Source organism: Penaeus chinensis, chromosome 32 (assembly GCF_019202785.1).
Source record: "Penaeus chinensis breed Huanghai No. 1 chromosome 32, ASM1920278v2, whole genome shotgun sequence".
In the NCBI taxonomy this organism is placed as follows: domain Eukaryota; kingdom Metazoa; phylum Arthropoda; class Malacostraca; order Decapoda; family Penaeidae; genus Penaeus; species Penaeus chinensis.
The window spans coordinates 1,181,072-1,193,571 of NC_061850.1; the positions used below are offsets into that span (position 1 = coordinate 1,181,072).

At 43.1% G+C, this 12,500-nt stretch overlaps 1 protein-coding gene across 2 annotated transcripts in view; it reads left to right on the forward strand.

Annotated features, from left to right (window-relative positions):
• The window catches only part of LOC125042643 (puff-specific protein Bx42-like), an 8,152-nt gene extending 1,176 nt beyond the window's left edge, over positions 1-6,976 (forward strand). Inside the window, exons 2-9 of one of the 2 annotated variants that reach the window (XM_047638417.1) lie at positions 524-683; positions 986-1,189; positions 2,102-2,239; positions 3,616-3,785; positions 4,039-4,108; positions 4,555-4,749; positions 5,279-5,460; positions 5,668-6,976. In XM_047638417.1, the coding sequence (XP_047494373.1) occupies positions 524-683; positions 986-1,189; positions 2,102-2,239; positions 3,616-3,785; positions 4,039-4,108; positions 4,555-4,749; positions 5,279-5,460; positions 5,668-6,205 (1,657 nt within the window). In that variant the 3' untranslated portion in view covers positions 6,206-6,976. Of the gene's footprint in view, positions 1-473; positions 684-985; positions 1,190-2,101; positions 2,240-3,615; positions 3,786-4,038; positions 4,109-4,554; positions 4,750-5,278; positions 5,461-5,667 lie in introns of those variants that run through there. The other variant, XM_047638416.1, reaches the window with a different exon arrangement.
• The last annotated feature ends 5,524 nt before the right edge of the window (positions 6,977-12,500 follow it).

A 12,500-nucleotide genomic window follows, 5' to 3' on the forward strand; every position in this document is an offset into this window, starting at 1 on the left:
CAATAAATCTAGTTTTTGGCATTGTGGGTTTTTCTACGAGAGTTAATTGTTAGGTACTTGTTTGCTGATAAGCATGGGAGAGCATATTAAGTGAGTGAAACTGTTTCAGTAAGACTTGCCAAATATCATGCTAAGTTAGTGTACATTTAGTGTTGCTTATGTGACACAAATTAAAGATAATTATAAGTATATAGTAATGGTAATAATCAAGCAAAGTTGGTTCACTAGAGATTTGTCTACATGTTACCATACTAGTATGTAATTATTTATTTTATGTGACATTGATAATCATTCTCCACTAGTATATAAGGCAATGAATTAATTCCACCAAATGTTTGTGACACAAGAGTGCATGCTGTAAGTATTAGTGGTTATTTATTCTTCAGGTGAAAAAGATGTATTTCATTTTCTGTAGCCAGTCTGAGAAGTGTTATGGTACCATAAAAGTAACCAATGATATCATTCTCAATAGTATATCAAATATATAAATGATTTATAAGCAAGAATTCCTCCTCTCCCCCAGCATACTACCTCCTGTGAGTGCCCCAGTGTGGGACAGAGAAAGTGAAGACCGCAGACGGAGACATCAACAGCAGCAGCAACAGCAGCAAGCCCTGGTCACAGCGTCAAGGGCGGCTCCTCCGTATGGCCACAGGAAAGGATGGATTCCACGCTCCCAGGAGGTCAGGCTGCGGGACTCGGGTGTCAGGGATTAGGAAGGGGCTGTTCTGTCTCTCTCTTTCTCTCTGTGACATAAAGCAGACATGTGTTATTCTTCTATGTAATTTTGGTATTCCCTTTTTACTTTATGATAACTGTTCATAATATAAAAACTGTGCATGTAAATAAAAATCCCTTTAGCATTGGCATATCCTATGAAGTGAGTTACTGAAGCCAGGAATACAAAATCCCAAATCTGTTCTATATCTTGTGCAGCTTCCATTCAGATATAAAAAAGTACATTTATGAATCTCTCCCTTTTCAGGATTTTGGGGATGGAGGGGCATTCCCCGAGTGTCATGTAGCGCAGTACCCACTGGGCATGGGCAAGGGAGGGGACAGTGGTGGGGGAGGGGGAGGAGGTGGTGGGAGTGGAGGCTCGTCTTCCAATGCCTTGGCGGTCCAGCTGGATGACAAGGGCAAGGTCAAGTACGACGTCATAGCCAGGCAGGGCCACGCCAAGGACAAGGTGAGGTCGGGGAGAATCGAGTATGACTGTTTGGTACGAGCTGATTTCAGTAGTTTTGTCACTTGTGTTTAAGGCTGAATTTGTAAATGCTGAAGCATTCATGTATCTGCAGATGCTAGGTAAATTCACTGTACTCCAAGATATTGTGTTATTAATTAGTTAACCAGTGAGATTTACAAGGTCTCTCCGATGTCAAATGTTTACCTATTACTTTTCTTGAAAAAAAAGTCTTAGATTTGTTACTATTTACATTTTATTAACTTTAATGTTGTTGATATAATTATTAGTATTGTAACAATTATTAGTATTATAACATTATTAACAATGATAATAGATATAAAAAATAGCTTTTACTTAAATTCAAGGAATTTAAGTAAATAGGCAAGATGAGTTAAGCCATGTAACAAACTCTTTTGTGACTAGGCCTAAGCACTAGTGTAGCCATCTGTGTAAGGGTAAGTAAACAACCACAGCGGCCAGTACTTGTATTCTTGTATGCACACACTATGAGTGTTATGGAGATAAAAGGAATAAAATAGATAATTAATCATAGAGGAAAGTTAGTATAATAGTAAGTCTACATATTGATGTGTACTTATTATTCTTTTAGACAGTAAAGATTGTTAACAGGTAGTTGATTTGCCATATACTGTTATTAGAAAAATTCTCTTATAAATTTACATGTGTGCTAATTTTGTGATATGTATCAGTACAAACTTATTGCACATAATTTTATTTTTATTTTTATGAGCTGCTGATTTATAAAGAATTAAAATATATAGAGTTTTTATATGTATATATTTATATGTGTATTTTGCTTCTTGATTCATACATGATTTGCTTTTTAAATTATAGTTATTTTAGTTTTAACCAATTTATCAGTGTTTACTAACAGAATGCATTTACTTCCAGATTGTCTACTCCAAGCTGACAGACTTACTTCCTTCAGCAATCACCTCAGAAGACGACCCTGAGCTACAGCGGCCTTCCATGGAGGAGATCGAAGAGAACACCGAGAAGACTAGGCAGGCTCTGGAAAAGCTGACGCAGGTAAGACACAGAATTACAGCTTTAGTGTTTAGATTCGGCCAGAAAGTAGTCTCAGAAATACTAGGCAAAAGTCTGTCTGTCAAAATTTTTTGAGACATTTTAGGAACTTTACTGTTATACTAACAAGAAAAAAAAATCCTTTTGAAGGATCATAAATGTAATTAAATCAGTTATTATTCCAAAGTAGATTAGTACGACTTGAACCATCTTCTCAGATACATAAACACCCCAGGCTGACACTATTAGTTTGATTGATACATAGTCTTTTAACAAGTTTCCTAGTGCATAGTATATTGTCTCAGTATCAGAAGGCATTTTAAAAGAAAATCACTTCAGATGATTTAAGCTTCAGTCTTATTTCAAATGCTCAGCTCTGGTCCCTCGGCCATTTCTATTGTCACTCAGTTAGGCTTTTGGGTGCATCACTTTATTATTGTGTACATTACAGTTGTGTTTACTGGGACAAGGGATCTTTAGGTATATATATATGTATGTATGTATGTATGTATGTATGTATGTATGTATGTATGTATGTATATATGTATATATGTATATATGTATATATGTATATATGTATATATGTATATATGTATATATGTATATATGTATGTATGTATGTATGTATGTATGTATGTATGTATGTATGTATATATGTATATATGTATATATGTATATATGTATATATGTATATATGTATATATGTATATATGTATATATGTATATATGTATATATGTATATATGTATATATGTATATATGTATATATATATATATATATATATATATATATATATATATATATATATATATATATACATACACATATATGTACATATATATATATATATATATATATATATATATATATATATATATATATATATATATATACATACATTATTTTAACAAGTAAGAAAACCTGAAGCCCAAAAGACCAATTTGTTAATATATTTATTGTTTCAGTTTAGACTGATTTTTAAAAAAATTGATACAGCTGTTCAGTAAAGAGTTTTAAAAATTTATAGATTTTTGGCTGTCATACATGACAATAATTTTCTAAACTGTTGATTTTTATTGATCCCACAAAAAAAAAAAAAAAATAGAGCCAGACAAGCTGTATCTTCCTTAGTCGCTCAGATAGAGGACCTAAGCTTCCTTAGTCGCTCAGATAGAGGACCAAAGCTGGGCCAAGGTAATGGTGATTCTGGATCTGGTTCTGGCTCCAGAGTTAGCCACAAATGACCCAATTGGTTATCAATTCTTTCATATTTTAAGCGTTTTATGTGAACCAAGTTTACCCACATATAACACTGGGGAAATGGGAAAAACTCATTGGATAATAATTAATCTCATTCAGTTTTGCACTTCACTCTCCAGGGTAAAATATCATCAGCAATGCCTGTTCGGTGCGCAGAGAAACAAGCCCCTGCGCAGTACATCCGCTACACCCCATCACAACAAGGCGTCTCCTTCAACTCGGGTGCAACACAGCGTGTCATTCGCATGGTTGAGCAGCCAAAAGACCCCATGGAACCCCCCAAGTTCAAGTGAGTCATTGCTAGTAGGAGTAGTGTATTTTGATGCTGTTCGATATTGTTTTTCTTTTTCTTTTTTGTTTGATTCATTGGTTGTATTTGTCACGATGTCAGATTGTTTTGTTATGGGATGTCATATTTGTGTGAGAGAGTGAGACTGTGTATGTATATATATGTGTGCGTGTGTGCAAAAATATGTGCATGCATCAGCCCCAGATATGTTGAAAGTCATATAACCTTGAATCATATGGATTGTCTTTAACAGGATCAACAAGAAAGTACCGCGAGGGCCACCTTCCCCACCAGCACCTGTCATGCATTCACCAACAAGGAAGGTAAGCCAGGCACTGCTGTGTAAGTGAGCGTGTAGGGGAGGATGCAGGGGGTAGATTGATATAGATGTGGATTTGCAGTTTTTGCACAAGGTCCTTTGTATGAGATTTATATTCAACATATGCTTGTATGAATCAGGGTGGGATGTTGTTATCATAGAAACACTGTTTCATTAGTGTGTGAAAATGGAAGGAAAACTGCAGTAATAATAAAGAAACAAGGATGTATATCATACTACTTCTTTCCTTACTGTGATTTTGTTCCTTATATCTGTAAAGAAGTAATTTGTGTGAGTGAATGAAGTATTTCCTCTCCAGGGTTTTTTGAATTTTACTTTCCGTTTTCATATGTCATGCCCAGGGCATCTTTGATATTATCCTGAGTATTCCTTATTCTGAAAACCTCAGTGTCCTCTTTGTTCAGTTGCCTTTTCATTTGTCCCTCCCAGGTAACAGTCAAAGAACAGCAAGAGTGGAGAATACCGCCCTGTGTCAGCAACTGGAAGAACGCCAAGGGTTACACCATCCCCCTCGACAAACGTCTGGCAGCTGATGGCAGAGGGTTGCAGTCAGTTCACATCAATGAAAATTTTGCAAAGTTGGCTGAGGCCCTCTACATTGCTGACAGAAAGGCGCGAGAACAGGTGAGTCACTGCATCTTGGTCTTTGCAGATGTGTGGTATTCTGCTTTTCAAGTTTTATTCTTGGTGATGAAAGAATTTAAATAGTACTCTCACTCATGGCCTTCGTAATAGTACTCATCAGGGTAGTCCTCCAAATGTCAGTATTCCTTTAAAGATATGGGACTGTGTTTCAAATATGCCTTAGTACCTTGTTGTAAGAAAAAATATTACTTGTTATTTATCCAGAAGTGAAGTGTTGTGTCAAGGGAGACTTAGATAAAGTGTTTTAAATGAGGCATATCTGAGCCTGCTCTTTTGCTTCTCAGTGACTACATTGGAAGTCTTTGTATATTTCTCTTTCTGCCATGCGCTCCTCAAACCGGGAAGACATGAAATGTACCCTGTTATATTCCTTACCTCTCACACCATGCCAAGCTGTCTGTCGTATAAGGGCGGCGCCCAGGAAGGCCCTAGAATGAGGTACTCACGAGCCACTGCTTAAACTTACACCAAGTAACCAAGTAACCACTCTCTCTCTGGCATTGTGCAGGTGGAGATGCGAGCCCAGATCGAGAAGAAGCTGCAGGCGAAGGAGCAGGTGCGCAAGGAGGAGAACCTCAAGGAGTTGGCCAAGAAGGCTCGCGAGGAGAACGCTGGTCTTCGTCCTGCTGCGGCTGGCCCGGTGGACGAGGCCGAGAGGGAGAGGGAGAAGCTGCGACAGGATCGCTCGCGGTGAGAGACGATTCCAGCCTGCTTTTAGGATCATTGATTTTTGAATTGTGTATTTTCTTCTTATGGTTTTAGTAATCCTTATATCGCAGTGTAAAGTGAGGAAGAAATATATTTTTATTTAAATTTTGGGAAAGGCGAACTCTAGCACATCGCCTCCGAACATCAAAAGCATTAGCCTAACATGTACCGGTTTTCTTGGCCTTGCAGCGACAGGAAGAGGGAGAGCGCCATCGCCAACTCGGCGGCCGACAAGCGCGGCAAACTGACGAGTCGCGAGCGCGACGTGACGGAGCAGATCGCCCTGGGACTGCCGCAGAAGACGTCCGGCGGCGGCGAGGCGCAGTTCGACCAGCGGCTATTCAACAACCAGCGCGGCATGGACACGGGCTTCGGCGACGACGAGTCCTACAACGTGTACGACCGGCCGTGGCGCGAGAACAGCAACCTGGGCTCCAACCTGTACCGGCCGACGCGCTCCGCCGAGAACGAGTACGGCGCCGACCTGGAGACGCTCATGTCCACCAACCGCTTCGTGCCCGACCGCGGATTCTCGGGGGCGGACGCCGGTGCCAGCCGCTCCGGACCCGTCGAGTTCCAGCGGTCCGGCGCCGGAGACGAGAAGGAGGAGGACGACTTGTTCGGCGTGATCGGTCTGCTGACGGAGGCTAAGAAGGCGAGCAAGAGGAACGCCGACGGGGAGGACCGCGGCCGCGACGACCGCGACAAGAGGAGGAAGAGGGACTAGGCGCTCGGGCACGAGCGAGCGCTGAAAGGCTCGTGGAGCTAGAAAGTATTTTTTTTAATTACTGTCATTACCGCCATTAATAGTGTCGTTACTACTAGCATGACTAAGTGTTAGGCTTGGGCTGTCTCCGGCCGCCGGTTCCCCGAGCACCCAAATGCATCTTCCGAGCGTCCCGCGAGGAGGTTGTTGGCCGAGTCTTTCAAGGAGCAGTTACGCGGCTGCCGGGACGGAGGAGCACGAGGACTGTGTAATTGTTCCACTACTGCCATTGTCAATAGCCCGCCATCCCTCGGCTGAGGTGTTGAATACTGCATAAAGTGTCTTAAAGACAGTTGAACTTTATACAAAGGGTATTGTTATAGAAGTTTTTTCTATGAAGTGTAAGGCTGCTTTCTACTTGTATTTCATCGTCTGCATTTCTTTAGTCTTCTGTCTTGTTCCCCGTGTATTTTCTTTGTCCCGCGCCCTGGACTAGACCTGCCGTGACGTTTCAGTCTCTGTACAACAGGATAAGGTGGAAGTAGATCTTCGTGCAGTTGTTTTAAACTCTATTTTTGTCCTCTTCATATTTTCTTTAATTGCTATGTAAATTCCTTTTCTTTACTATTAAGCCAAAGTTTAAGAAAGTAACAGGACATGGTTGGTTAACGCCTTCCCATCGTTCTTAGTTTGATGACGTCACATCTGCTATAGGCATTTTTTTTTCTTTTTCGTTGAGAGGATCAACACTGGTGTACAAATGTAAACCATTTAATAAAATGTTTTAAGTATCGTGTATGTGTTCTTTCGCAACCCATATCAGAATGTAATTATGTATGTTCGATTGATATGAATCGAATGGGGTCTTTTTTCCACTCCTACTTTTTCGTTTCAGTCCCTTCACCAACCCCTTCTACTATCCACTTCCTAAGGTGTGAGAGCCGTGCTGAAAGGATGAAAGGCTGACTTTGTGCCAGTCCTGAATGGCCTGAGGGAGCCATGGGCACGGTATTCCCCTACTTTTACATAGCCCTTACCCCTCAAGGGGACCCTGAGGGGTGGGCTGTTTTTTTCTCCCCAACATACTCCAGGCTTACCATGGCCAATAATGAAGATGTAGTTCCACTTTGAGGGGCAATGAGGCTTGCCCCTTCATCAAATAGCCCCAATAATTCAAACTCTCCCGATTCCCCGACCCCAGGCTCTCCTTTGACCACGGCTCCGAACACTACAACTACCCCCTCCTCAATGCCTACTAGTACAGTATCCACCCTAATCAACACTCAACCCCCAGGAGACATTTCTACTCTCCCAACATGCTCAACTTCAACACCTCTACCCCCATAACCTCCTTCAACTACCCCACCCTCCCTTATTACTACTTTACAGCCTTATTGCCCACCTCCCCATAACACTACCCCCTTCAACACTACTCCCTCCTCCACACGCCCCCGCCCTTCTACTACCCCCACCTCTACAAGAATCTTAAATACTATATTTAGCCCAGCCAAATGGGACCGATTTTTCGTGATCCCTCCTACAGCTCCTTACTCTGACAACACCCTTCTCTTCCAGCACTGTCTCCAAAAACAAGTAGGCAAAGTCTCATTCCGTAGCCGACCCGACCGCTCCCGTCGCGTCACAGTAACATCTGAAAACCAAGCTATAGCATTAGCAAATCTAACTGATCTATGTGGCAATCCCATCCCTACAGAACCCCATCCAATCCCTCAATACTTGCACCGGAACTGTTTCAATCTCCCCAGCAAATTGCCCAATCTATGACAAAGAATGGTCAGATTGTGGAGAAGACTTACTCGCCTGTCTCACGGACTATGATGCGACATCAGTACAATGCTACTCCATTCCTCCCAGAGGAAATCGTAAGAAATCCATCAACATTGCCAAAATTACTTTCCGTAGACATGACCTTCCCTTTAATGGTTACATAGGCGGGGAATCCCTACCTGTCCGACCATATCAACCTCCTCCTCGTCAGTGCCAATATTGTTGGCGTTTAGGACACCCAGCCAAACACTGTCATTCCACAGCCAGATGCCCGATATGTGCCCAACCTGGCCATACTCGATCAAACTGCTCTGCACAATCACGCACATGTGCAAACTGTGGCGGCCCCCATTATGTATTTTATAGAGGCTGCCCCACCTACAAATTTGAGTTTGAGGTAGCAACTCTCAGATTCAGACTTGGACTCACTCTACGTGAAGCCAGACAGGAAGTACGTCGACGAGGCTTTTCTCTTACCCCCTACTCCAGTAATGTCGCTCACTCTGCCAATTCTCCTACCTCCCAAGCTCCTACACCCTCTCCTAAACCCAACCCCCCTCCATCTAACTTCCCCTCTTCTACCTCCTACCTTCCCCAGTCAAATTCTTTTGCCATCCTAAACCCAGACACTCCAATCTCTACCCAATCAAATTATTTTGCCATCCTAAATCCAGACACCCCAATCTCTACTACAGCCCCAACACCTTCCCCTCTCCCTCCCCGCACTACCCGCAGCAGACAGAATAAACGTTCCACCCCCTCTTCCCCTACCTGACAATCACTTCCACCTTCCTTTGCCCCTATTTTTCAGACACCAGACTTATCTTCCCCCCCTCACAAGAAAACCTTTATCTCACAAAACTCTGCAACCAACCCCATTACAGAAACTCTTGAAGATATCCAGAACTACATAATAGAATCCCAAACTGATACTCATCCACCTTCAAATTCACCAATTCCCGCTCCCTCCACACTCAAAGTGACTGCCGATATCCATCCTCCTCCTACTCATATTCTCCCTACACCCAATCCTCCTACCCCATCCCAACAAAACCCATCCCCCCCGACTCCACCCCTACCTATATTAACCCTCCCACCATCCCCTCTATCCCTTCCACTCCCTCCTGGATACACACGTGAATCCCTCATGTCACAAATACCCTCTTCCCCAGAGCCTCTACCTCCCGACACCCCTCCTGATACAACACCACCTCCCCAACCCCATTCTTTATCCCACCCTCTAGCACCTTCCCCTTCAAATTCTCCAACAAGCACTGCAATCTTTGCCACTAAATCAACGAAAGTATAACTATCCTTCATTGGAACATTCGCGGTTTCCGCTCTCACAGACCTGACCTCGGACATATCCTCTCCTCTTATAACCCATCCATTATATGCCTCCAAGAAACTTTTCTTACACATTCTCCAATACCAATCCCCAATTACCATTTTGTTTCTTCCCCACACTCCCGTTATGTCTCGTCCATACTTATCAACCAGAAAACACCTTATGTCATACCTCTCTTTCAAACCACTGTCCCTTGTACAGTTATTCGTATCTTTCTTCGTCGCTGGATCACAGTGATTTCAGTCTACTTCTCCCCTTCCCACCCCATTAACTTTTGAAAACCTAATTTCCCAACTTCAATCACCTTTCCTCATAGTAGGTGATTTTAACTGCCGCCACACTCTTTGGGGGGATTCTATCACCAACACCCGTGGCCGAGCTCTAGAGCGCTTCCTCTCCACAGCTGATCTTATTATTCTAAATACAGATCGCCCCACACACTTTGATACACGCACACAGTCTTTTTCATGCATTGACCTCTCTCTATGCTCCCCTTCTCTTAATTTAGATTTCCACTGGTCAGTTCTAGACCACTTTCCCTATAGCGACCACTTTCCAGTTCTCATTTCTCCAACTTCATATGTACCACTTCCCAACTCCCTACGCTGGTGCTTTGATAGAGCTGACTGGCATACTTTCACTTCACTCTTTCATACCCCTCCATCTTCCCTATTATCCGTATCAGAAATGATACAATTTTTCATAACTACGGTCCTAAGAGCTGCCCATACAGCTATCCCTCGAACCTCAAGACCCTATACCTCCAAATGTGTTCCATGGTGGAATTCTGATTGCACTAAAGCACTCCGTGTAAAACGTGCAGCCTGGAACAGTTACCGCTACAAACGAGGTACCCCTCATCAACTATCAGCTCTTATCTCCTTTAAAAGAGCATCTGCCTGTTTTCGTTGTACAATCCGAAATAGTAAAACAAATAGCTGGCGAAATTATGTTTCCTCAATTACATCCTCTACATCTATCTCAAATGTTTGGCGCCGGATCCATAAACTATCAGGCAAACATCCCCCCCCATCTAGCCCACGTCCTCCATATTCGAGATACCCTCATCTCTGATCCTCCTGAAGTCGCTAATGAACTGGGTGACTATTTCAGCCAGGTCAGTAGTGGCTCTCACCTTTCTCCACACTTCTCTTCTATTAAAACCATCAGGGAACGTACCCCCATTATCTTCACCCTATCCTCTGCTGAGTCCTATAATGCTCCCTTTTCTTCCTCTGAACTCAGTGCTGCCCTAAAATCGTGCCGCAACACTCATGAAGGCCCTGACGGTATTCACTACCGTATGCTCCGACAACTCCCATCTTCCTCATTATCCTTCCTATAAACAACTTACAACCACATATTCCGCTTAATGTGGTATCTTGAATCCCACAATCTTATCTCACCTTCCCAGTTTGGTTTTCGCCGTGCCCGAAGCACAGCTGACCCCCTTGCTCATTTTGAGACATATATCATCCGCATTTGCACGCCATGAATCCGTACTAGCTATGTTTTTTGACCTAGAAAAAAACATATGATACGACATGGAGGTACCATATTCTCCAACAATTGTCTTCTCTAGGCATACGTGGAAATATGGGTGTCTTCATAAAGTCTTTCCTCTCCCAACGCACTTTCCAGGTCAAAATTGCCTCTGCCACATCATCTTTCTTTCCTCAAATTGAAGGTGTCCCACAAGGCAGTGTGCTTAGTACCACCTTATTCCTTCTTGCTGTAAATGACATTGCCTCAGTTCTACCACCAGGAGCCCGGTCATCACTCTATGTTGATGATTTAACCATCTATGCCTCTGGCACATCCATACCAAATCTCTACCAATTTATTCAATCTGCAATATCATCAGTTTCCTCCTGGGCCACAAAAAATGGCTTCCGCTTTTCTACCTCCAAATCTTTCTCCATTCTTTTCTCTCGCACACGTGTAGGTCCTCTACCTTCACTCTTCTTATATGACACTCCACTTCAACACCATTCCTCTGGTAAATTCCTAGGCGTCATTTTTTACTCCAAACTATCCTGGCGAGACCATATTCTTTACATCAAAGAAAAAGTTCGTCGCCGTCTCCGAATTTTACAAACCCTATCCCATTTATCCTGGGGCTCAGATCGAAAAACTCTCCTTCATCTTCATGTCACCTTAATCCTCTCCACTCTAGATTATGGATGCCATATCTACTCCTCTGCCTCAACTTCTCTCCTTGCTCACCTTGATACAATCCACCACTGTGGTCTTCGCTTAGCCCTAGGTGCCTTCCGCTCCTCTCCAGTTGAGAGCCTGTACACTAAATCAGGCATACCATCTCTCTCTCGACGCCGTGCCCTTCTCTCTCTCCGATGTTATGCTCGATTCCACCAACTGCCCCTCACTAAACTAACTATTCCACGATCCCTACTTCCTACCTTTGCTTCTTCTCCACGTTTACCTACTCCTTTCTCCACTCGCATGGATACCCTCCTCTCCCATTCCCCTTTTCCCCATCTCCGACCCCTCCCGTTCTCTGTCCATTCAGTCCCTCCATGGCTTATACCTTACCCCCATATTTGCTCCTCTGCCTTCCCTGACCCACCAAAATCAAATACACACAACCAACCCCCTTGTTTATAAGATCCAGAACTGGTTGTTCTACCTGTCCACACGCCATAAAACAATCAAATTTTGCTGAGTGCCCAGCCATGTTGGAATCCCCGGCAATGAACAGGCAGATACTCTAGCACGCTACGCTGCTATGTCCACATCAAACCAACCACGTTTCTCACGTATCCCAGCCACGGATTATTACCCACACTTTAAGTCTCCACACTAATAAATTACATACTGTAAAACTATCAATCTCCTCCTGGTCAGCTCCATTTCATCGGAACAGACGTTGGGAGACGGCTCTCGCCCGCTTACGCATATTCCACACCCGTCTAACACACTCCTATCTGATGTCACAATCCGATCCACCCCTATGTTCCTTATGTAATGTTCCTCTTTCAGTCCCACACATTCTATTGTCATGCCCACGCTTTAAGCAGCCCGTACCTCTACTTTCCCCCACCTATCCTCCCTACACCGACCTCCCAACCTATCAGACATCCTTACAGAATCTCACACTTTCTGCTTTGACAATTTGTTTTCCTTCCTCAAACGTATATGTATCCTTCACTTAATCCAACT